General features: G+C 39.5%; 1 protein-coding gene across 1 annotated transcript; it reads right to left on the reverse strand.

Moving 5' to 3' along the window:
• Window positions 1-71: 71 nt before the first annotated feature.
• On the reverse strand, window positions 72-18,749 carry arcn1b (archain 1b). Its single transcript, XM_030152068.1, has 10 exons — window positions 18,597-18,749; window positions 13,554-13,817; window positions 11,032-11,211; window positions 7,247-7,452; window positions 6,950-7,111; window positions 5,189-5,354; window positions 4,719-4,866; window positions 4,524-4,632; window positions 3,447-3,651; window positions 72-1,676 (listed from the first exon to the last, which is right to left on the reverse strand). Exons 1-10 carry the CDS (start codon window positions 18,597-18,599, stop codon window positions 1,587-1,589), a joined length of 1,533 nt encoding a protein of 510 aa, XP_030007928.1. The 5' UTR covers window positions 18,600-18,749; the 3' UTR covers window positions 72-1,586.
• Between the last annotated feature and the right edge of the window lie 8,754 nt (window positions 18,750-27,503).

A 27,503-nucleotide genomic window follows, 5' to 3' on the forward strand; every position in this document is an offset into this window, starting at 1 on the left:
AGCCATTCAACACACATTCTTGCTACTAATTTATCATATGAACACAAAACCACAAGTCAGACAAACATTCTCAATAATACATTTTATTCCATTAAAGATTCTTTTTTTTTCTAATTGTACACTGGAATGTTAAGATTCCCCTTCGGTAATTTAATTAAAAACGTTCAATCTAGTCATTTTTAACCCCATATCCACTTCTAAATTGAAATTTGGGGAGTATAAATGAAAAAAAAATAAAAATAAAAAAAAATAAACAAAACACCATCCTGAATCATGCTGATAAGGATGTAAGTAAAGGATGACTGGGTGGATGAGCAGCAAAGCTCGGTGAAGGCTCCAGTCACTCAGCTCAACCTCTTGCTTTGAGGATGTCAAGTGAGAGTGGGTTCAGTCTCTGTAGCATTTCTACCATCGTGCCAACACATCTCACATCTGTGGGATGTTAGATTAAGGATCTTGGGATGTTGTTTCTGGGCTGCATTCAAAGTACTTCTTTTACTCTGAGGGCTCATCGTTGGACTTGATGGACCAGAATGTCCCAAAAAAAATTGAGGAGTGGCTGTAATGGTGTTACCAGAAAAAAGATCAGAGGAAAATTTAACAGATGCCAAAATCAAATGAATTTATGCATTTACTGATGCCCTGCATCTGATTATCCCTTACAAAGTCCCGCACTTCAAATTTCATGTCCAGATTAGCAGTGAACAATGACAAATTATACAACGAACAGTAAAAAATATCAAAAAGGAAAGGTTGTTTTCTTAACAGTATAGCTGATAACTGCAAAAAATACAGACAGTATATTCAGCACAGAGGCAGAGTCTGCTTTTCAGCCACCTGCTACCTCTACAAGGAGAAAAAAAATATAATCCGTGTGATATCAATAAGAGCAAATCACATAGTTCAACGATTAAAGAGTGACAGGTTTGTAGTGACTGAACCAGCTACAATTATGTAATTATTATGGTAGGAAAATCAGAAAAAAAAGAAAGCAGGACCCCATTGAAAAGCTGTTAATCAATGAACCACAGCAAAGTAGCTTAATGTGAAGAAGGCAGGTACAGGTTGTGGAGGATGGATGAGTCTCAGGGAGACTAAACTACCAGCACTCCCAAGCTGGGCTCAGCTCCCTGTCCTGTCCTCCCTCTAAGCCTCTGCTCTGGGGTTTTACCGACGGACTGGCGATGACATGGCCACTGGCCTCTCCTGCCCCCCCAGTCATCCTCTACTTGGTCTCAGGTCCTCTTTACAGTTCTGCTTGGCGAACACAACAGCATCAGTGTAGTTTTTAAACTTCTTTTGTGTGTATGTTTGTCGGTTGATTTTCCTGTTCAATTAACTCTATATATAGATGATCCTCTCTTATACAAACATATAAATACACCACCGCTGCTCTGCTCCACCACAGCAAGAGGCTTTCCCAGAGGGCTCACGTAGTCCTGTTGATGTACACAGTCTCTGACATAGTATACAAGGTGGGCAGGCAAGAATTCTTCAATCTTTCTCTGTAGCATAGATTTGGACTTTTTTTGTTGGTGATTTTTTCAATTTTGTTTTTTTTTTTTGTTTTTGTTTTTTTTTTCTTTTTACAGGATTTCGTATTTGTCGACAACAAAGGAGGTTTCTGTGGAGAATCTTATGGAGCTGTCACCATCTACGTGAGTCACTTTGGTAACCTTGGACAACAGGAGAAAAGGACAAGAGATTACTGACATGCAGAATATTACACAGCATAAGTCTATACCGATTTAACAGTTTCTACAGCAAGGGTGTGATGGGACATGAACTGGTCTGAATCAACAACAGAACAGAAATGTTTAATCATTTCTTTAAGGCAGAGAATACACAGTAGCCATGTGTGACAATAATAGTAACATGGCAACAAATTTCCCAAACATGAATGAAGCAAACCATCGTAACATGTCAGGCTCAGCATCTGCCATTTGAGTCAGCCACACTATGAAGAGTGAAAATGACACCAAAGAGCCAGTCTTCACATCAGCTGCACAGGGAAATTTTTGGTTGAACAATGAAATGGAGAATGAGTGGCGGACCAGAAGCAAAAGAGATCAAACTTTCCAACATACTGAGGCAAACAGTGATGGGTTGCAAGTATAAATGTTAACACAGCGCAAGTGGAACAAATTGAAACACTGTTCCTAAAGCACAAAATGTACTTGTTATTTTTCTATCCACTCCTACTTTAACAATGTAAGAGATGTTTCATAGTTTATAGCTAAGATAACTGATACTGCCCATACAATTATTCCTGTGAGAGTGTAGGTAATGTTCAGTACATCCAACTGTCTCAGGGGTGAATATAGGACACTATAGGTCTACAAATTTGCACTGTTTGTTCAAAATAAACCTAACCTGACAAATGTTTTCTTTTTTTTTTGTTTTTGTTTCTTTTGTTGTATCCATTTATTCTCATGGCCTTCAGGCAAAATGAAGATCATGTGTGAGCTCAAAAATATTTTCTTTGTGAAGCCAAATTTTTCTGTATTTGTAACAGGAATTACATGTCTTGAAAAGTCATTGTTTTCCCCTGTATTCTCTTGTGTTTTAGTAATTTGAATGTCAAAGTGAAGTCAACATTATATGGACAAGTGTTTACAGTAGGGCAGCTGCATTCATGATTTCTTAGAGTTTGAAGTGAACCATGGGAGCCACTGAGAAATTATGAGGGCACAATGTGATGTGTGACTTCACACAACAAATGGTGTATACAAGGTCATAGAATAATTTTGGTCTCAATACTGTCTGATTGGCCTTGACAACTTCATTTTACCCACCTGGGCAAAATGACATGCCATGGTGTCAAATTAATTCCTTTACAAATACAGACAATGGGACCAATGGTCCTATATCTAACCAGCATGTTCTATCAAGAATCAATGACAACTTGAATTTGCAAGGTTGTCAGGTTCTGCCACTGTGTTAAGAGTCCTGTGGTCTTGATGCAGGAGATCAATCTCCCAATAGAAGTGAGTGGTACTTTCACTGGGGGATAACTCAACAAATTCAATCGAAGTTCATATAAGACTTCCTATCACTGCTCAATAGTAACTATATTGATAACTCTAACCATTTCCATGTTATAAGCAATCAAAATATGGCCATTATACGTCAAGGTCAATTTATTTTAAAAATTCGTAAAAAAAAAAAAAAAAAAAAAAAGAAATGCTAATTTCTCAAAACTGTGAACAAACTTTGCAGACATTGTCCCAAGGAAACAACATAAAATGTTAATGAATCCAACCAGTAGTTTCATTGGAGTAGCTAAAAAAGGTGAGCTAAAAAAACAGCCCAAGCTGAAGGTGTGTTAAAGCCCCATCAGACTTAAATGAGCTGGGAAGATGTTATATACATACTAATACCCAAAAAAACTCACTACACTGGTTTCCGAGTTAGATGGAGCAGTAATGAAAACCCAGTTAACTCACCTGGATGTCACAGTAGTTGCGCTTGGACACAAAGGACACACTGATTGGGAAGAAATCATTGGGCTGTCCAGCGATGCTGAACTCCAGGCTGCCAGTCTTGTTGTTGGCATCGATGACTGGTAGGCACCACTCAAGGATGTTTCGCCGGCTGTCGTGTTTATATTCTCCGTCGAGATCACCAATCACAGGAGCTCCCACACCAGATCTGCAACAAACACACACATAATGCATAAAGCCAGTTCTTAAGGACTTCAACACCTTGTAATAAAACCTTGTAAAAGATTCCATTACTTCAGCAAATCCTGCACTACTGACTTGAAATACTCCATACTTACTATACTTAATTTGACTGCATTTGAATTTATATGGGTTTTCTTCCCTGGTTGTTTTATACACCCAAATCCCTGTGCTGTTGCCATTGAACCCATGACTGATATGTGCCGTTATGAGCTTTTGTATCCTTGGCGTAGTGAAGAACTGTTCTCCCTTATCTGCATCCCGGCCCCTAGGGGGGTGTGAGAGCATCTCTGCGTTCAAGTCAGGTTTTAGGTATGGATTTTTGTGTGGTTGTATGTTACTTAAAATATGCAGAGTCCTTAGAAACAAAAACTGTCAGTGCTTTCATTTGCTTTAACACAGTACAATCTCAGACCTGACAAAGAGTGGCATTTTACAACAAGTATGTTATGTCTTCTTCCTAAATGTCCTTAAAACCATATTCCCATCACCAAAAAAAGTAGAGTTAATGAAGTTAAAAAAATTTTCAGTGACTCACTCATTGTTTGGTATCCATCAGTTGTTCAGTTGATGAATAAATGGAAATTAAAAGTGTGAGCATCAAACTATGTTAACTGGAATGACCAAACAGGATATTTCCCAATATTCTCTTTAGCAAATGAACACTACTCAATGATATGACTGGCCTAATACACAAACAACACAATCTAACAGAACTGTGATTTAACTCGTCTTTTTAAACACTGGGTTCCACAAACTGTTATTTCTTGCTTTTAGTACGTCAACAATTTACAGCAAACTCATTTAAAGCTCATCCATTTATTTGGCGAATGTACTTACGGTACAGGGATGCTAATGACCACATCGTTGAGCTCAAGGCTCTCCTCCTGCAGCTCATATTCAATATTGACATCGCAGCCACTACCACTCTCTGAAGGCCAACAGTTTACTGCAGAACAGATGAGACAGGCATCAAATGGAGGAAACATGTCTGCAAAAAGATACAAATGCTTTTACAGCATGAATCTGACTTACTGGTTAGAGGTATAAGAGATTCGTCTGTAGTCTGTAGTCTCCACTTCAGTACACCAACATCATTGTTGAGAGGGAACGACTTCTCTGGGTTCTTCAGGCCAATGACCGACTCAGCTGTGAACAACTTCTTGTCCACATTGGGATGCGTCTTAGAAGAAAGACACAAATATGGCTGTCATGTGAGCTAATGCTGTTACACGACACTAACAATAAGGATCAAAATTTTAATGTCAAAATGTTTTACTGCAACAAATACTAATCATTTTCAGGAAGCGTATCTCAACAAATATAAGGTCTGAAATGACAATGTTTTATAAGAGATGTACAAAATGGTCAGAGTAAATTATGACCCGAGTCTATCAAACATCTAGGAATATATGGTTAAAATACTTAAAGAATATACAAACAAACAAAACAAAATTTAAAAAAAGACTGGAATCAAACATTATAATAATGAATATTTGACTTACTTGAAGTTGGAGTCCTTTGTTGTCATTATTGTTGATGACGAGGCGAATGCGTCCGTTTTTGTCGTCTGTGACTCTGAGCGTCACCATGCCCAGCACCTCCATGTTCTGTAGGCCACCATCACGACCACAAGTCAGCGAGATCTTCTCCTCCACACGCAGATGCACACTGATGAAGAAATGGACAAATCAGTGCAGTCACCCAGAAGACAGTCAAAGTTGTGCACTAATATTAGTGTGATTTCCTAAAAGTCTCAGGTCAGCAAATAAGCTAATGCTAGAATGCATAGGCACTGACCAGGTCAAATCAATTAAAACAGGTGTGGGATGTAAATCCAAGACTGAGGCTAAATCTGTCGCAACAGCATTAGAGAATCTCAATTAAGATTTTAAACATCAGTGAATTAGTAGTGAATGTCTGCTACATGTGGAAATGAGCGGCTTCTTAATTCATTGACTGATGCTTCCCATTCGTCTAAAACCAGAAGTGACATTTGTGTGCTTCTCCCCCGTTGCCACATCAGCATAAGTTATATGATCCCACTGTTTAAGAAATGTGATCAATAAAATGCACTATTTACTAAAATACACTCATAGAAGGAAAAACACATGTAATGAATTCATTGTTTTAAAGCCCCTTAAGAATTGGTCAAAGATTTAATTCTTACATTTGAAAAAGTGAGTAACGACTTCAGCCAGGTGAGTGGTTTTTTTTCTTTCCCTCATCAAGCATGTCTTGAAAAAGAGCATGTCAATTCAAATGTGCTGATGTCTAATCGCACCCCCTCTTAAATCCATATGCTGCATTTAACATATCTATTCTCGATTCACTGGACCAGCAGAGATATGGTTGACTGATTTGCCATTGAGCAAGGCACTCAACCCTCCATTTGCTCCCAGGGGGCCTGACATGGCAGCCCACTGCTCCTAGTGTGTAATAGAGGGGTGTCCAACCCTGGCCCTCGAGACCTACTATCCTGCATGTTTTTGATGTATCCGTCTTCCAACACACCTGACGGTCATTATCAGGCTTCTACAGAGCTTGATGATAGGCTGATCACTTGAATCAGGTGTGTTGGAAGAGGGATACATCTAAAACATGCAGGATAGTAGCTCTCGAGGACCAGGGTTGGGCACCTCTGGTGTAGTGTGTGATGTATTCCTGTATTTATACACGTGGGGTTCATAACTAACGCTGGCATGAAACTAAAGTGAAACTTTACATACTTACAACGTGCCACTCCCGGGGTTCTATTCCTCTATTATACAGCGTGTGTGTGGGAGACAAACAGACAGAGTAAGTGTAAGTGTTCGAGAACTACTGTGTATAGGCGGTAAACAGCGTGCATCTTATCAATATCTCTTTCCCCGTTGTTGTCTTTCACCTGAGCCCAAAGTGATCCCAAACAGGACTGTAATGATGGAGGAGGGTCTTCAATTTCTTCTTTCCAGGTTGACATCGTATTTGTTGTTTTTTTTGTTTGTTTTTTTTACCTTATGGCAGCTGCTATTTCATATTTCGAGTCAATGTGCACTCCTTCAATATGTCTGTGTGGAACTTGTGCCGATTTAAAGTTCCGCATTGACTGACATCTTTCGTTCCTTTTTCTTTTTCTCAACATATTGTGCCGTTTTGGTACAGCTGTGGACCGAACCGAACAGGTGTATACTGAAACGGTTCGGTATGTGTACCATTACAGGCCTACTATATACCAAGTATTTGTACATCAGGTCATAATTATGCAAAGTGTGATGCAACTGTACCTCTCCACATTGACTGGTGGTGGCAGAGCTTTAGATACATCTGAGCCTCTCTTTCCTGAGGCAGGCATAATGGTTTCACCCTCAGACTTAAGCTTGTCAACAAAGTTGTCCACTTCTTTCCCTTTAGCACCCAGTTTCAGAGCCTTACTGGGCCCACTTGGTCTACAAGAGAAATAAACAAAAACAAAACAAAAAAAAACATCATGCTTTATCAACATATCTTATACATATTCAATACTACATGGGTTCATTATACTGAGATAACAACATTACACATTGTTCTAAGTGTTCCTGTACCTGACAGGAGCTGGTGTGATCTTAGGCTTCTCAGGCTCGACGATGGTGTCTGTGATTATGGACCCTGAGGAGACACTGGTCATACCGGCACTGCCAAAGCCCCCAAAGGCAGGTGCTTTCTTTCCAGAGCGCTCAGCATCCCTCCGAGCCTGCTGTAGCTCCTTGGCCTTCCTCCTCATCTCTGCCTTGGCCTCCCTTTCCTGGGTCTGTTGATTACAAGGTCAATTTAATGCAATACTCACCCTCCCTCAGTGCAGAACTCATTACTTATGCACCTTGTTTTTAATTTTACCTTGTATATATCCTTTTTATTTTGCATATATTTCTCCTCTCTCTGTGATTTGGCCTTTTGTTTGTCTTCAGTATTTCTTTGTATTTTTTGTGTATTTTGGGTATATATTTTTAGAATAGTTTCAAGTGAGTTTTCATATGCAATCTTTCTTCTTGCACTTAAAGGTGAAGACACACCAAACCGATTCTCAGCGGTCAGATGTCATCAGGCAGTCTGGTGAGGTCGGTGACATGAGTCTGGTTGGTGTGTTCCATGCGATCGGTTGTTGTCAATGCCGTCGCAAGTCTTTTCAGATGATTCAACATGTGTAATCGGCCACTACCCATTGTTCAGTCAGACTAATCTGATTGGTGGAAGGATAGCCCTTAACTAGTCAATCAGTGAACAAGAAGTATACATGTTAATACAGCTATGCCAAGGTACTTCACACTATTATTGTCTTCTACAATAGACCATTCACTGCTCACATCATATCTGAATGAGCACCTGTCAGTGTTGCCAATGGACCTCATACATTCCATTAAGTGAACACTGTTAGCATCGTTAGCATAGTGCGATTTCTCCTTAGTTTTTGCCTGCGACATCTTTCTTCTTCCACAAGAAGCAGCCCAGGAGCTGACAACGCCAGTATCTTCTTATTATTAGCTATCCAATCAACAAGTATGACAACAACCCTTCTTGACTACTCAACACTCTCTGCTGACAACAATGACTGACGACAGTGAGCTCTGTGTTTAGAGAGATGTTCTGTCATTTTCCAGTTCTACATCTCGCGCAAGTGCAGAATGTACTCTGAAGTCGGTAGTCCATTTGGTGTGTTCTTCAAACTTTTCTGATTGTGTCAGGAAGACATGAGGCGACTGATAGTCAGGCTACCTTTTCTGGTGACGATCGGCAGTCAGGTTGGTGCATCTTCACCTTAAGAATCTGCTGCTAAACAGAATTGCACTGCTAAACTGACTTTCATTGTTCCTGTAACAGTAATAATATGGACCTATTCTTCTTCCATTCAATGCTGTTGTAGTTGTGTTGATGATAATAATACACAAAGAGAATGACCATGTTCTGGCCAGTGTGTGAAATCACATACAAAAAAAAAAAAAAAAACTGGATGTTTACTTCAATTCCATTTGGATAAACCAATCAGTTCTGCTGTTAACAATAGCTGTTGCCAGTTAAGAACTCTCAAAACTTCCAATCCTGTCTCACCATGATATATCAACAGTAATCCATGCTTTCATCACTTCTCTGCTAGATTACTGCAACTCTCTATTTAGGTCTTCCTCAGTCCTCTTAAAAAAACACGTGCAGGTGGTACAAAACATGGTGGCATGGATGTCGATGTTCAGGTCTAATCATCTCTTCACTGGCTTCCAGCGTATTTCAGAATTCAATTTACGACCTTGTTTATTGCATTCAAGGCTCTTCACAGTCTATGCAACTCATCTTATTCTCCAGCATTCAGTTCATTGGCCTCTGAGGTTTAAAAACACAGCTCTTTTAGATGGCCCTCAGTCAAGACAAAAATCAAAAGGTTACAGTTTTTTTTAGCTGTTGTTCAACACTATGAAACTGGTCAGAGTTATAAATTAGATGTGCATTTCTACCGTATGGATATTATCAGTATATGTCTGACTGGTTTTTATTCATGTTGACTAACTTTTTATCTACACATGTGAAAGTTTGTACAGTGTTGTAGTCTGACTACACTGTGCTAAAATGCGCTCAATAAATTCACTTTAATTACAAAATAGTCAGACCTGATATTGGCATGGATTTCTCAAATCCATACAACTACAATTTACAACAGCCCAATTCAATCAGACTTTCTTTCAATTAAGGACTGATTCAGTGAGAGATACTTCAGTAACTTGAGTTAATTCTGAAACAATATGAAAGAGATTCTCAGATATACACTATATTGCCAAAAGTATTTGCTCACCTGCCTTGACTCGCATATGAATTTCAGTGCCATCCCATTCCTAGTCTATGGGGTTCAATATGACGTGGGTCCACCCTTTGTAGCTATAACAGCTTCAACTCTTCTGGGAAGGCTGTCCACAAGGTTTAGGAGTGTGTTCATGGGAATTTTTGACCATTCTTCCAGAAGCGCATCTGTGAGGTCACACACTGATGTTGGACAAGAAGGCCTGGCTCTCAGTCTCCGCTTTAATTCATCCCAAAGGCGTTCTATCGGGTTGAGGTCAGGACTCTGTGCAGGCCAGTCAAGTTCATCCACGTCTTTATGGACCTTGCTTTGTGCACTGGTGCACAGTCATGTTGGAAGAGGAAGGGGCCAGCTCCAAACTGTTCCCACAGAGTTGGGAGCATGGAATTGTCCAAAATGTCTTGGTATGCTGAAGCATTCACAGTTCCTTTCACTGGAACTAAGGGGCCAAGCCCAGCTCCTGAAAAACAACCCCACACCATAATCCCCCCTCCACCAAACTTTACACTTGGCACAATGCGGTCCAACAAGTATTGTTCTCCTGGCAACCGCCAAACCCAGACTTGTCCATCAGATTGCCAGATGGAGAAGCGCGATTGGTCACTCCAGAGAACGCGCATCCACTGTTCTAGAGTCCAGTGGCGGCGTGCTTTACACCACTGCATCCGGCGCTTTGCATTGCACTTGGTGATGTATGGCTTGGATGCAGCTGCTCAGCCATGGAAACCCATTCCATGAAGCTCTCTGTGCACTGTTCTTGAGCTAATCTGAAGGCCACATGAAGTTTGGAGGCCTGTAGCGATTGACTCTGCAGAAAGTTGGCGACCTCTTCGCACTATGCGCCTCAGCATCTGCTGACCCCGCTCCGTCAGTTTACGTGGCCTACCACTTCGTGGCTGAGTTGCTGTCGTTCCCAAAACTTCCCCTTTCTTATAATACAGCTGACAGTTGACTGTGGAATATTTAGGAGCGAGGATATTTCACAACTGGATTTGTTGCACAAGTGGCATCCTATCACAGTTCCATGCTGGAATTCACTGAGCTCCTGAGAGCGACCCATTCTTTCACAAATGTTTGTAAAAGCAGTCTTCATGCCTAGGTACTTGATTTTATACACCTGTGGCCATGGAAGTGATTAGAACACCTGATTCTGATTATTTGGATGGGTGAGCGAATACTTTTGGCAATATAGTGTATAATGCTGTAAACTGTACCTGCAGTACAATTAAAATTAATGTTTAAATTGAAAATTGCGAATTTGTATTACATGTGACCAAGAGCATATAAGTGTATTGTTTAGTGCAGAGCTGCAGAGTTTAAGGCTAATCATAAAATTAAGTCAGATCTGTGTTTACTGCATGCATTTATCACTAATATTTCCATTCATTACAGCAAACATTTCAGACTGTGCAGGTGTTCACTGATACTGTTTCTTTGTGGCATCAATAGTTTGATATCCCTTCTGTTCTAGCCCATTTCCCTCAAAGCCTTACGTCAAATTTGATTCCATTCAGTGAACCAGACAGATGAATATGAAGACCTTACCTCTCTGACAGCACGGAAAACCTTCTCCTCATGGGAATCCATCTCTGTGAAAGTGCGAATCTGAGCCAGGTTGACGTTCTCTCTGTAGCCTAGAGCTACAATTTCATCGAAGGCAAAAATCAGGTCGAAACAGTGTTCAGATATTTCACTCTCCTCCAGCACACGGCAATATTCTGGGATCTGAAAAGACAGGAGGGAGAAATTTTCATCAGATAAATCAGAATCTTGACAAAATTAAGATTCCCAGTGAAGTGAGGACTGTGAAAATAAGAAGCAGAGACGCTTGACAGTTGACAATGATAGATCACGCTGCATGCGATCGGTTGTCTCACTACCTCTGACAACTATGTTTACAAACAAACGGCAGCTGATGAGGATTAATACACTGATATTCAATCAGAGACTTTTTCAGCCTTTTTGATTAAGATTTCTTTTCATGACTTTAGACAGTAAACATGTCAAGTTCTTTAAAGAAAATACAGATTCACCTTCTTAGTGCTAGTAATTCAGAAATTGAGCATGTAGCAGCATTTGTTGATGCCCTGAATCACTCAAAACTTAAAATTTCACTTTCAGTACATAAACAACAAAATCTTCCATATGTTGTTTACATGATACATGTTACATGAATAGACAGGGCCTGGTAACATTGCTGGACTAATTACAAGTTGATGATGGAGAAACTGCCAGAGTCTAATTTTCAGAGAAAGATGCCTCACATCATTTCAGTGTAGCTCATTATCAGAGAGTCTGATGCTCTTCTTTGTACTGTTACCTTACTTTCATTAAATAAATCCTGATGGATTTTAGACCGTTAGTCAACCAAAACAAATCATTTCAAGATCTTACCTTCAACTGCCTTTTTCTTTATTTATTTGACAGGCTGCCAAGTCGCCAACATAGCATCATCAGTAGAATAAAAGTAACAGAAAATTAATTAGACGCCGCTTTGGACTGACAGAGAAGCTGTAGAGAAGTGAGCTTAATGTTACATAATTTTAAAATATACAATGGTCCACTGCATAGGCATATTACTTGTCCCTCACAAAATCCTACCACTATAATTGGACAGTAGTTTGTAACCGTGACTATAACTTACTCTTACTTCCTCAAATACCCTCCAAACCAGCCAAGAAAAAAAAAAAAAACATGTTCAATGGTCAGTGATAAACATTTATTTTAGAACATTTATTTTAAGAATGCACTGACTGTGCCATACTGAAACCAATATATTACAACAATAATAAACCGACGAATGTCAGTTTAATGTTATGTTCTGTTCATTAATTTTATTCTATTTGTTATTTCTTCCTCCAAAAATAGAATTTATCATAAAAAATGAAGCTGTCTAAATTTTTAAGGCTGAATTTCCCCTTGGGGATCAAAAATGTTCATCTGTATCTCTATCCACTATCCTGTAAATGAGGACAAATTCAACAATAAAAAAAATTCTGAAAACATGGACAGCACACAGATAAACATCAGCCACTGCCATCAGTGAAATTAATGATGAAAAAATGATTTATCTGCCAATAGCCAAAAGAACAAGGCCAACATCAGCAGAACTATCTGTGTCTTTATTTAGATATCCAGAACTACATTTCTCACTGACCAGCAATAAAAAAAAATTTTTTGCTAAGAAAGCTTTTCTTCAGAGAGGAGAGAAGTTCTGAAGCTCGCTACCCACTCAGTTGATATCTGATGCACACTACACCCCCTCTACAGAGATTAAAAAATGGCTAATTCAACAGCAAACCTGCACTCTTGTCTAGGTGTATTAAAACAGTAGGACTACTATTAATTGTAAGCTTCCAAACTGTACAGCCAAATACCCAGTAGATTTAGTATTCTGTTAGTATGCACTATGATGGTACGGGGAGACGCAGCGTATGTTGCGTAGAAGAGACGACTCTAATGTTTAACGAAACTACCATCAGCCAGCAGTTACAACAAAATGATCCACCAGACCAGTAAACTTGAATAATTATGACACCTTTCTCAAAGTCTTTAGTCATCATTTCTTTATATCAGGGGTCACCAACATGGTGCCCCTGGCCACCAGGTCACTCGCAAGGACCATGCAAGTTGCCCGCAGGCCTGTTCTAAAAAATAGAACTAGTCCAGGTTAGCCCGATTATAGCGTTTCACCAATTAATCAAATTGGCTAATGTATTAACTTTTTTGCTGCACTGAGATTCTGTCGCTCACTGCTCCTATGTGTGTGCGCGACATGGAGAGTCAGACGAACAGTAAAGCGAGTTAGTTTCACTTTCACTCCTGCTTGGACAATGACGCTATCACCCCCACTCACACAATCACGGAGCTACTGCTAAATGTATTATACAAAACATGCATATGTATGAAAATAAGCTTCATAAATAAATGTTGCTAAATTAGAGTAGCCCTCCGGCAACTTCATTATGTAAAAGTAGCTCACAGAAGAGAAAAGGTTGGTGACCCCTGCTTTATATCATACAGCAGGTACAGATAGCGCCACAAAATCAACTCCATGATCTTCTTACCACTCGAGAGAAGAGTCTGAGTGTCTCCAGATCTTCCAAGATGTTGCTGTTCTTGGTTGTGATGAGGACCATGTAGAGTTTCTCCAGTGGCTGGTACACATAGCGAACACTGTCTGTTTCCACAAAGGTATGCTGCTTCCCTGTGTTCATCAGTTTCGGGAAAGCAGCCAGAAGACCCTCAATACGTGTCCGGGTCATTTCCACAAACTGACGTGATACGATGGCCTTGCCGGCCTTGGTGCACACCGCCGCTGCCAACAGCACCTGCACATATAAAGAAAAAATTAGCAACAAGATTCCATCTTCAATAGGGATGCACCGATACCACTTTTTTCCTGACCGAGTATGAGTACTTACATTTGAGTACTTGCCGATACCGAGTACCAATACGAGTACTTAATAATCCCATTCCAGTTCTTAGTTCCTTTTGTAAATGTGCTTTATTGTCGTTGTCATTAGTCTGGAAAAAAGTGCTGCTACTGACATTTAATGTGTTGGAGTGAGCGTTTCTCAATTAATCCACCAGGGGGCGCCCCTCTGAATTAACCATACTGGACAAATACCACAAAGAAGAGTAAAGTTTTTTGAGAAGAAGAAGAAGAAGAAAGTCAGTAATAACAAACATGGAGATGACAGAGGTAACACTAATGTAACACTAATATTGCAGCGTTTTCACTGGTAAGGTTTAAAAGCTTAGCTTCAGCAGGTAGAGAAAAGAGAAATGAGTGATAAGTTTAGTTTTCACTTCTGTTGGCAGCACGGTCCGCACACAAAACTGTTTTTACTTGTATTTTTTGAAATATGTTAGGTCCATAAGTGTTTGTGTTATGTAGTGAATTTGAAAATGAATTGCTACTTCTTCTGTCTGCTAATGCCACTGAAAAGAAATAAGATGAGAATCAGGTCAATTGGAAAAGCTGGTCAGTGTGACACATTAATGCCTGAACTCATTACTAATCATGAGCTCACCCAGGTGAGACCACGCCCACAGAAATCATCTCCTCAGTGACAGTTTTCGGATACAGCAAGTTGGGGCGTCATAAAAGGGGGGTAAATATGATACATTCATGGCGCCCAGCATTCCTGGGGGGGGCCCTTAGAGCAATGGAGGAGGCCCAGTGGATACAGATTAGAAGTTGTGATAATTCGGTGTAAGGTCCGCCATACAAGAGAGGCACAGAAGCTGGGAGTTGGACATTCAAAGCATGTTAGGTTTCACTTTCGTTTCCGCCAGCTCTTCTACTTGTTGTGCAGAGTAAAGGATGCTGAAAAGCCAAGCTCTCATTGGTTAGCTGTTAGCCAATCAGAATCAAGCAGATTAGCAAGTTGAATATTCGGGCAGCTGTGGCTCAGTTGGTAGTTGGTAATGATCGAAGGGTCAGCAGTTCGAATCCTGCCTCCGAATGTCCACATGTTTAAGTGTCCTTGGGCAAGACACTGAACCTTAAATTGCTCCCAGGACTGGCAGCACCTTGCATGACAGCAGCCACCTACTGGTGTATGAATGTGTGCGTGAATGGGTGAATGTGAGGCTTTGTAAAGCGCTTTGGACACATAAATGTGTGGAAAAGCGCTATACCATTCATAAGAACTGGCGTAAATCAAGCTCAGTCTTCCATTTTTTCTACAAAAATGTTATCAAAATCCATAGTATTACCACATTACCACAAAAGTAATGAAATACATGTGGCAGGGTTCAGTTACACAAATAAGGCAGGCATTCCCCTGATAAGAGGAGATAAATGAAATATCCCCCACTAACACTATGGACGTAGTTGCAAAAGCAAAACAGTATCACTGCAGTGAAAAATGGCTACAATGCAATCAAATTTATCCATATTTATATGTTCCAGTGTTTTATGCCAATAAAGGACTCTTCCTCGTTAGTTGTATTATTAAACTGTTATTAGCCTTACAGTATAGGCTAATTGTGGAATACAGTTAACAGAGAAAGAGGACTAACAGTTCTGGTTAGTTTGATAACTTGTATTGAGCACGTACAGGGGTTGGACAAAATAATGGAAACACCTTAAAAAATCAACAAAATATAATTTAATATGGTGTAGGTCCGCCTTTTGCGGCAATTACAGCCTCAATTCTCCGAGGTATTGATTCATACAACTTGTGAATTGTTTCCAAAGGAATTTTAAGCCATTCTTCAGTTAGAATACCCTCCAACTCTTTTAGAGACGATGGCGGTGGAAATCGACGTCTTACTTGAATCTCTAAAACTGACCATAAATGCTCAATAATGTTGAGGTCTGGGGACTGTGTCGGCCATACGAGATGCTCAACTTCATTAGAATGTTCCTCATGCCATTCTTTAAAATTTCTAGCTGTATGGATTGGGGCATTATCATCTTGAGGTGAAGGTGTTTCCATTATTTTGTCCAACCCCTGTAAAAGGTTAATAGCTGCCTATTTGCTTCTAGAAAATTTTCCAACATTTAGATTTAATTTCATAGACAGTTTCAGAATAAACAGACCTGCCACTTTTTGTTTACATTTGCATTATGCTATTAACCTGCAGAAGTCTAACTGCACTATGCTATTCAAAGCACTTTCTTTCAGTTAATGTAAATCAGGGGTGTCCAAACTTTTTTTAAAGAGGGCCAGATCTGATAATGTGGAGATTGCCAGGGGCCAGTGGTCCCTTCGGACGTTTTTTAAACAGTAAAAATTACACATAAAAGCACTGTTCTACAGCAAGTTTATTTTCATTGTCACAATATCATTTTTTTTAAATGGCAGTGTAACCAAATCTGAGCCACTCAGGTGTGAACAAATTAAAAAAAAAAAAACAATTCTGCCTTCCTTTCACATCTGGAGTCAGATAACATAGATCAAACTGTGTGGAGTATCTTAAACATCCAAGAAGTTGATAAAAATCTTAACCCCACATTCATTTAAAACATGACTTATATGAGTAATCGTTACTCATATATTACTCAGTAATGCAAAGTCTGTTAACATTTCAGATGAAAACATATAACTCTTACTCTTGTCTTTCACAAAATTATTCAGAAAGTAATATTTGTGTCACATCTACAAGTACACAACACCAGCAGTTAGAGGCAACTAACCTGGCAACTTGGTAACCTGCCTTGGTGGTGAATTCACTGAACTCAGGTTCACATGAAGAGTCACTGTTGTGAGTTTAAAGCAGCTTGAATTTGCTTCACTTTTTCGGAGCGCAAACTCCCTGCTAGCTTGTCATATGCGTTAGCATGTTTTATCTGCTAGTGTCTCTTTACATTGAATTCCTTAAACAAGGCAACAGTCTGTTGACAAATTAGGCAAACATAATTGCCTCGATTTTCAGTGAAAAAAATTGTACTTCCCATCTCTCCTGGAAGCGGCGGCCCTCACTGTCAACTTCCGTTTTTTTATTTACAGGCGCCGTGGTTAGAAATTAGCGAAAAGGGTTCATGGTAAGGTCACAGAGCCAGATAGAGTTAGAGTGGTGCTGCCACCATGAGGTGAAAGGAGAAACTGCATTTTGAACCTTTTATGATTCATGTGCTCGGTTCAACAGTCCAGCGGGCCATAAATAACACATTCTAAAACTGAAGCTGTGGGCCGTATAAAATCTGACCGCGGGCCATGATTGGCCCCCGGGCCGGACTTTGGACATGCCTGATGTAAATATACACATTATTTAAGATCCGGGTGTGAAATGAATGTTGACATACATTCATTTCACATGTACTTCAACTTTTATTTCATTGTTTGAAAAACAGTTTTATCCGAACACAAAAATAAATTTTGAATTTACACATCATGCCTCACCAAACCAGACAAAATATCAAGATTATCTTTTCTCTTGAGCTCTATACATGGAATAACTAATTAATACAGTCTGTACTGATAAAATATATAAACATATTTCGTGTTTGTTAAGTAAATACTCAATGCCGCATTACTGTCTGAATGAGTCCATTACATCCATTAAAACTGGTAAAAACATAGCATGAAAAGTGTTATTACAGGAAGTAGGCTACTAGTGATAAAAAGGAAACGCTGGGGATGACATAATAAATGCAATATAATTTCTGACATATTTTGTGCTTTCAAATGGGCTGGGTGAACGTAAATTTGGCACAAACTAAATAACACGATTAGCTAAAAACACAACCGGTATCATTTCGTCCACGAAATTCAAGAAACACATACACAATGCGAAGTTTTGCGGATATGATCCAGCTATTGTAGAAGGACTTGTACAATGTCAATACATATTTAAGGGACTGATTAAACGCGTTTATGTTTATGAAGTTTAATGTGAGCTGCATAGTGCATGATGACAACCAGACTTAAAATACCAGCATTTTAAAGGCTGTTAACATGTTGTTTGAGTGAAGGTCTAATCCAGCGACAGGTGGCGATAAGTTTACACACGTATTCATTAATGCTGTCATAAAGATCTAACTGTTAGCATTCGAATGTATCATACCTATAGAAAAAATAATATAATTCGTTGCAGGTAAACGGGCAGTGAAGGACGTGTTGACAATGAAGATAGAAGTGAAAGCCCATGACTGGAATGAAACTGAACTCGACATGGATACGTTAACGGGTCCAAGCTATACATGAAACCGCAGCGATCAAAATGACCTTTAAATATACAATTTATGTAATATTGCTTGTTTGGCATCTTCGTCCAATGTTATTTGACAATGAACAAGCTGACAGCAGCTAATGTTAGCACGGATCCGGCTAGTGACAGGAGCTAAACTAACGATAGCTTACACTGCTAACGAAGTGGACGTCAGCACCATCTACACCTTCACTGGCACCTTTACAAGTAAAACAAGACTTTGTGAAAATTAAACAACGACTGGTCTATTTTAATTTAGCAACTACAAATGATTTGGTGCGTTTTAGCAATGAGATAGCAAGGTTTGCTTTTCCTCTAATGTCGCTTTGGGAGAGCTAGCTCGCTAGCTTTAACGTAGCTTACCGGCTAGCTGGCAGGTTAACCAATATTGTGACCATTACGATGAAAGGCGATCAAATGTCTTGCTGTTTCTGAATACCACTCACCATTTTCGTTTCTTTCTATTGAACAGCAATCTTCTGCCTCTCGTGTACGTTGCTTTGATGATTTCTTCTCACACGGGAATGTACAGCTGACTCCAAGTTGTGTGCTTGTTAGCTACCTAGCGTCAATATGGCAGCAGCACAGAGCCACGTCTCCACCGGAAGAGCAGCAGCAGATCAGCCCACCGTGGAAACCAATGACGTGGGCCCCAAAACGTTGGCCTTGTTGCATAAATAAGTTGCTCGCCGTACTTCCAAATGCTTTTCTTTACTCCTTCCTCTTTTCAGACAATTCCTAATGATTATGAGTTCCATAATATGGAGAGGACCGGACCTGCCATATTTAATAATATACACAGAAAAATAAAAATGGCTCGATAAATTAATTCATGTGCCAATCAATACATGATCCAAAAAATAAAAGGCATTTTCTGTGAAATAATCTGTAAAATGTTGCATAAATGGTTATTTGTATTCTCAATTCTGACCGTTTTATTAAAATTTTGTGTTAAAAACCCTATAGTTATTTACTTGAACATGTCTTTTTAAGATAAACGATCCAGGTGCAGAAATTAGGGGATCTGTGCTTCACATGAGATAAGTGATCCAGATTAGACTGCTGCAACCTGAACTGAACTTGACGGGGCCCGATGGGTTGGGCTGGGTTCGGACAAAAATTTAGGTGTGCTGTTCGGGTTTGGTCACATCATCTTAATTTGCTCTGAACATTCGATGTTCTTAAAAAATACTCATGAGATGGGCTAACACAGGGCTACTTAATTTCATGCATGGTGTTAATTGCTTTTAAAATAAATTCAAACCAGCATAGCATCCCAAGTCTTAGTCTTAGTCTTAGTTTCTGTAGTGGCAACGTGTGTTGCACATGTAGTTATTTAATAAAGGTACTGTTCACATACCACGAATGTGTAAATGAGTACATTTAATGACAGTCTATAACATAAATATGGGAACAACTGGATTTAACTGATCGGGCACGAGAAATATGTGGCCTGAGCTGTGGTCTAGTCTACACATGGATCCCCTTATTCAAATATAACTGCATCTGGGTCACTCATCTTACGTGGTCCCCTGTGTCAACAGACTATGCAGATTTGTCGTCATCATCATTTCTAGAAACTGAACATTTTCTTGAATGACTCTTCCAGGGAGAGACAGTGGGTGCATATTGAGGCACTGGCCTGGATTCATGGTTTCATGCCACAGGATGCCACGGGTGCCGTGGCTTCTTGCCACGGGGTGCCTTGGCACCACATGCATGGTCCAAAGCGCCACGCTGAACAGGGTGCTTCCTTAGCTAACAGTCCAATATATACTGAACAACAAAATTAACGCAAGTATGTTTCGGTATTGGTTTATATGGGAGTTTTATTATGAATATTGGTTTCATATGAGATATTTATATCCAGCTGTGAAATTTACAGTGGCAGTACACTGAATTGTGTCCATGAGCACTGAGTTGACGGTCACGGAGATTGGCCAAGCGAATATGGCGATCCTGATTACGGGTGGTCACACGTGGTCTTCCGGATCTTGGTCTGTCCCGAGTGGTCCCTGTGTCACGGAATCGTGTCCTCAGCCTACTGATGGTGGACTCATGCACTTGCAGACGTCTGGCAACGTTGCGAACCGTTAAACCAGCATCAAGCATACCAATGGCGCGTTCTCTCAGATTATCGTTAAGGCGAGGCATTGTGGTAATGCAGTAACTTTTGAATCTTACCATTTCTTTTTATAGCCCCCGGATAAACAAAGGGAATTGCCACTCCCATTTGTTGCTCCCACTACCATATCACTCAAAACGTACCGCACCTCCGATACTTTGTACACGTGCTCAACACCACTCGTGGTCGTGTTTGCCAGCAAACACACGCTCCAATGGTTACAACTCACTTATTTTAATGTGTATCTCAGTTGACAACTCAACAGGATCGCTGAACTCTTGCCTAAATTAACGACCAAAACTTGCGTTTCTTTTGTTGTTCAGTATATTTGATAGGAAAAAGTTGAAAGAACAGTATGTAAAACACACTATGTAGTAGCATATTGGTCCGCTACGTTAGAATTAACGATATACCACAGCTCCAGCAAGCACTTCACATATATTTTACTGGCACAAAGCCAAAGCCAGTCATAGGCTATACAGGAATATGCCTGGTCAGTTGAAATATGCTACTACTATTGCTGGTAAATAGTGAGGCACCCATGGCACTGAGGCTGTTCCTGCAGAATCCATGCCAGTGCCTCAATATGCGCCCACCGTCTCTCTTTACAGGAGCAATATCATTATGCCTGTAATGTTGAGTGGCTTGGGCCACATATTTGCGTCCGAACCCGACCTGTGACTGACACAGTTGTGTCCAAACCCGACCCGAACAGCAATACAAAATTTTTGTCCGAACATGACCCGACGTCTCGGGTCCTGTCTGGCTCAGTTCGGGTTGCAGCACTCTAGTGTGGACCACAGCTGATGCCTGCCACTGACGCACATTGGTATCACTTAAGTGGGCCCATCACAGAATTTTGGGCGATTCTGTGATGCCACCACAGATTTTGAGGTAGGAGTCCGTGGCCTTTACATGGAATTGTGAGATATCCCCTGATTCAAATGCATCTAGGTCACTCTCCTTATGTGATCCACACATGGATCCCCTGATTCAAATGCACCTGGATCACTCATCTCACGTGGTCCACGCACAGATCCCCTAATTCAAATATATCTGGGGTACGTTTCTGGGTTAAATAGCAAATGCAGCCATTTGTGTGCCCTTCAGCGCAAATAGAGAGCGAACGATGGGTTGGCGAACGCAGAGGCTTAACGAACCCAAATTCCGCTTCTGCACTCGTTGTGTTAGCTAAGCCATCGTTCACTCACTATTTGCGTTGAAGGGTGCGCTAAACAGGTGCGTTCACTATTTAACCCAGAATGAACGCCTCTGCTCCCGCTGTTTCCAGTCATCTGACAGCATTGTGGTTAGAATGAGGACTTATTAGAGGATATCCGTGAACCCGGATCTGTGACCTCCTCCCTTACCCTCACCCGTGTGGATGGACCTCTTCACCCTCATCTGACTATAGATGGACCCCCTCAGCTGTCTGCACCCCCACACACGCTGAACTGAACTGAATTATTTACACTTATATATCGTGCGTCTAAGGATGACCCCAGTTATTCTACACTGGTGACTTTATAAACAGAACTCTAAATGGTCACTGTTGGTCATAACCACGGCAACAACAGGATAAACAGATTGTATAGAAAAACTGAACTCTGTTGCATTCCTCTGATCCATGTGGTTATGTCTCATTAGGTGCGCGCATAGACAAGCACACACCCGCTGGTGTGTGTGTCACCAGGTCACTGGTTCTTGTCCCATACGGTTCTCATTCATTCATTCATTCATTCATCTCTCAAAGCCACACACACTTTGTCCTGAACTAATCTATACTTACCTCCTTGGCGGAGGTTATGTTTTTGCTGGCGTTGGTTTGTCTGTCTGTCTGTCTGTCTGTCTGTCTGTCTGTCTGTCTGTCTGCCTGTCTGTCTGTCTGTTGATGTGCAAGATATCTCAAAAAGTTATGGACGGATTTGGATGAAAATTTCAGGAAATGTTGATACTGGTACAAGGAACAAATAATTAAATTTTTGTGGTGATGGGGGGGGGCACTGATCTGCCTTGGCGGAGGTCTGCGCTCTCCGAGTGCTTTTCTAGTTATCCATAAATCTATAGAAAATAAAATTCAGTCAGCGGATCAGTCCTCACCCGGTAAATTCATTTTTATCAGTGCAAAATGTCCATGGGAAAAATCTGATATCATTAAAGATATTGTCAGACTTGTGTTAAAAATCTTCTTCTACAAATGTAAATAATATTTCAAAGGAAACACATGACAGAAACGAAGTGAAATAAAGCTGCAAGAATACATCCTCCTTCTAACGCGGACCTCTGAGGTCTGTGTTAAAATCAGCCCTTTAGCGAGGAACTGGGCCAGCGCTCACTTTTAATGAACTAGCTCAGAAACGGGATAGCGCATTTTGCGTTGGGGTTAACGAACTAACGAACAAATGCATTTTGCGTTGCGCTAGTTGTTAACGAACAAAGAGCGAGCCCAGAAACGGGATAGCGCAAAATGCGTTAAATAGATGCATTTTGCATTGCGCTGGGCTTAACGATTTAATGAACTGGGTGCAGAAACGAGCCCCTGGATCACTCATCTTACGTGGTCCACCAGGTTGGTCCATGTGTGAAGCCAACTGAAACACTCTCGGTTTTTATATCCACACGACACAGTAAATAGTCATCAGTGACTGTGTGATTTTCAGCTAAGATTGCAATATGCCTAAGCTCCTCTGCAATATCCTCAAAAGAGTCAACCATTTCTACAGCAGCAATTCTGCTGGTTTTCAAATAACACAGCTTTGTCTCTCTCTCTCTCCCGAGACCACAAGTGCCAGGTATACCTGGTCTATTCTGCACTGATAGCACAGCACCCTAATACAAACTGACCAATAGGTGGAGAGCTGACCCCAGGACACACCTTTAAAGACTGCCCTCCTCATTTGCCTAATGAAGCAGAAATGCATACAGAAATGTAAAAAGGAATAACAGAAATGTAAAAAATGGAAACACAGGAATAAATCGGCTTGGAGAAACAAATAGAGGAGGAAAATGCAAGAGAGGGAATATTGTGGAGGTAAATATGACTATGAATTTTTTTTTAAAATGGCAATAAATTAATAAAATGTCAGCTGAAAATAAAATACAGAAATAAAGAATTCTGGGGCCATAAAGAGATAAAGAAAATGTAAATAGAAAACAACGCAAAAAATAAAGGCAGGAATAACAATTAAAGAAGGAAAAATAAGAACAAATAAAATAAATAAATCAAAAACAAATAAATAAGAACAAAATAAATAACTAAATGGTTTTGGACAATGGCATGTTAAAATAAATATCTAGGGTTTTTAACACAAAATTAAATTAAAACAGTTAGAAATGAGAATACAAATAACCATTTTGTTTTGGATACACTTTATTATTGCTTTGATTCATGTTTAACCATTAAATACCCAGAAACATTTTATGTACTTCCCAATGAATTTTTCTCTACATTTAACCATTACCAAGTGATTTGTAAACATAAATTATGTTATCCATTACATTTTACAGTGAAAATCAGGTATTTTCCTAAATGTAATTTGTTGATCATGTAAATGTTCATAAAAGCTGAGAGTAAATTCAAAGTATATTACATCAAAACTGACAAAATTGAAGAAAACATTATATTTTCAGCAAAATATATCATTAATTCTACATAAAAACAAGCATTTCCAACCACAGTCATTTATCAAACCAACATGGCAGAAGATGATGGTGTTTCTAAATTCACAACATCTATGGATGCATCTGAAAAGACATCTACTGCTGCTGAAAAGTTGACAAACTGCTTTTCCCTGAATATTTCACTGTGTTGAAAGAATTAGTTGTTCAAAATGTATAAAACATTTTAGATCTGCAGGTGCCTTTGAGTTTTTGGGGTTAAAGTTGAGCTCTTCTCATCTACTTTAAATCCTCTTGGTAATTTTATCGATAACAATGCATCATATTCTATAAAGTAAGAGAAAGAGCCAAATATTTCTAAAAGTTATCTTTCCAGGAGTTTATAACAGGCCTGTTTTCAGTTTTGTCAGTTTAGTTCATCTTAAGGAGAAGGAGAAAGTTTTCAACCTATGAAGGATCACTAAATCCTCCAATTTCTCACATTCAGCATCAGCATATTAGGATATATGCAGTTTTCACAGGACAAGGAAGTGGAAGAAAAACTGTAATCTGAAAAGTAACTAATTTGCTTCTGAGATGTAGTGGAGTAGAAGTGTAAAAAGCTAAAAAGTGAATACTCTAATAAAGCGCAAGTGTCTTGGACTTTTAATTAGGGACTTAGCCCGTAGGGTGAGTCCCTCTCACAGAGTGAGAAGGCTTGCCTGAAAGGCAAGGCCCTATTGTATTTTGTTTATTTTTTATACCGGTGCCACTTTAAACTGGAATTTGATCCCCTCAACATGCTCAAAAACTCACCTTGTCACATCTGGCAAAAAATTTGAAATAAATATAAAAAAAATTAACCCAATAGGTGCCAAAATGTACTCTGTGGCACCACCTAGGTACACAAAAATGACCCTAGTGGCCAGTAGGAATGTTGTAGTGACATGAAACAAATGCCAAAATATTTGTCTCATCGAGCCCTACAAATCATACGCTGACACTTATGAGCTAACTCCAACAGGAAAGTCGCAATTTGCCTTTCAAACTGAAACATCAAAATGGATCCAGTCGGAGGCCATTTGTTGTACTGGCTTCTAAGACAGAAAAAACTGTCTGTACAACTTTGTCATTAAGTGTCTTAGTTTTCTTTTTTTTAATAAGCCCTGAAAGTTGTGAAGTCTGAAACTGATAATCAATTTGGAATTTTTTCCCACATATTATATATATAGATACATTCACAAGACTCACCACAAGTCTCACGTGCAAAAAATTTTCAGATATAATGTTTAGTTATGGATTAATCGTAGATTGTATGAAGGCCGTTTCTCAATGAACTGAACACAGACACACTTGTCTGCTCCACAACAAGCCATGTTACATAATTGTACACATAATGGCTGTGTAGTATAGTGGTTAGTGCATTAGATAGCCATATGACAGAGTTGGGTTCAATCACTGATTGATGAGGACTTTTATTCTGCACATTTTCTAACAGGGGTTTGCCATATTGTATTGTTGGTATGTGACATTTTGCTATACCAGTTAGTCCTTCACTATCTGATAGTACCCTTTTGTCTTGTCAAAATAAAAGCATTACCTGTGTTGTTCCTCTCTCTGAGAACAATCTAACAGCTGCAATGCCAAGCCACAGTTTAATGTGAATGCAATAGGTGTAAGCAACATGAAGGAAAGGCTAAGCAGCTATTAGGGTGTACAAAATAAAAGCTTAATGAACAAGGTTCAACATGAGTATTATAAACACACACACACACACACACACAGTAGGGTTTTTCAAAATAAAAGCCTTGTTAAAAATGCTAAATCATAACTTTTATGCTCAACTGTTCATGCAATTTCAATTCATTCAAACTGATTCAGTCTAACACACGCACAGGAGGGTTTTTCAAAATAAAAGCCTCATTCAAAGGTGATAGTGGTTTCAGCAGAGGTGGGCTGGTGTTCTGGAAGGATGAAAGGAGGATGAAAGGACACGAAAGGGTGGGGACTGGAGCTGGGGCAGAGAGGTGTACATGGATCTGAGGTGTCGACAGTGACGGGAGGCAGAACAGGGTTAGGGCGCTAGGTCCCGCCCAATGCTGCTTGCAGCTTTAATTACATACATTACTTGATTACACACTACAAATGAAAACAAATACTACACTACACTGATGTCAGAATTGACATAAGTCTGGATATGTGCTCAGTTTATCGAGTAGGGTGTATGTGAGTGTACGTCAAATATGTTTCAGAAGACCTTATATTAAAAAAAATCACTGCAAAGTACAATGTTATGTTTATCTTTTTTTTATCATTGAGAAAAAAACACTTTCAAGACTGAAAAAGAAATCTCAGAGCACAGTGAAATGCAACATATGTGACATGAACAGCTTTGTAAACATGGTTTCTTAGTAAAACCAGTTGCATTTCTCCTTCATCACCTTTTTTAAGATGCTTTTAAATTCACTGATAGTGATAAATATATTTATGCACTTACTATGCCCTTAATTACATTGTACACTTACATGCCATTTTCACCTTTATCATACAATTTATCTTATACCAATGTTGCACTAATTATCAAAGGGTTTTTTTTTTTTCTTTTTTTTCCATACAGGTCTGTTTTTATACTTCTACTTTATTATGTATAGTGCTTGCTCTTCTATTCTTTTTTTCTATTTAAAGTGTGTCATGCTGCTGTTGCACTGCATCTATCTATCTATCTATCTATCTATCTATCTATCTATCTATCTATCTATCTATCTATCTATCTATCTATCTATCTATCTATCTATCTATCTATCTATCTATCTATCTATCTAATTTAAAATAATTAGTCATCTACAAACATATACTTTATAATTTAAATAAGAACTAGAAGCACTCAGAGAGCGCAGACCTCCGCCAAGGCTGATCAGTGGAGCCCCCCGTGGGCCCCCCCACCCCCGATCACCACCAAAATTTAATCATTTCTTCCTTATCCCATTTCCAACAAACCCTGAAAATTTCATCCAAATCTGTCCATAACTTTTTGAGTTATGTTGCACACTAACGGACAGACAAACAAACAAACAAACAAACAAACAAACAAACCCTGGCAAAAACATAACCTCCTTGGCGGAGGTAATAACACACACCATTAAAATTTCATCACATTATTTGTCTTCTGCTGGTTGTAATACTACATTTTGGCCACTAGATGACATTATTTTATGTGTACATTTAGTTATCAGAGTGCAGAGGAGGTAAATGTGTAAATTGCTGTGAAGTAAATTGCAAAAACAAATAATTGGAAAGTATGGATCAAATGTGTTTCATCACACTTCTTCTCACCATCTTCCTGAAGCTTTGGGCATAATGCTCTGACGGACATGATAATTTCAGCTCCAGCAGGTGTGGTCTGGACACACAGGTTCAAAGCTGAAGCAACGGTTGGATTTACAATGGACACATCATCATCATCATCATCATCATCATCATCTTAAAAAAAACAAAGTTACTGTAGAGCAGATGCACACCTCTCCATAATGACTAATTTCGTTAACAAAACTGCAGCAGTTTCTCAGTGAAGTGATTTGGGGACATGACTGTTATACAGTAATATAGAATGTGAGATTGTTTAATTTTAATA

Source organism: Sphaeramia orbicularis, chromosome 13 (assembly GCF_902148855.1).
Source record: "Sphaeramia orbicularis chromosome 13, fSphaOr1.1, whole genome shotgun sequence".
Taxonomy (NCBI): domain Eukaryota; kingdom Metazoa; phylum Chordata; class Actinopteri; order Kurtiformes; family Apogonidae; genus Sphaeramia; species Sphaeramia orbicularis.

Coding starts and splice junctions, on each gene's coding strand:
- arcn1b (XM_030152068.1), bottom strand. Junction 7,112..7,246: donor ATCACACCAGCTCCTGTCAG/GTACAGGAACAC, acceptor TTTCTCTTGTAG/ACCAAGTGGGCCCAGTAAGG. Junction 5,355..6,949: donor CCACCAGTCAATGTGGAGAG/GTACAGTTGCAT, acceptor TTTCTTCATCAG/TGTGCATCTGCGTGTGGAGG.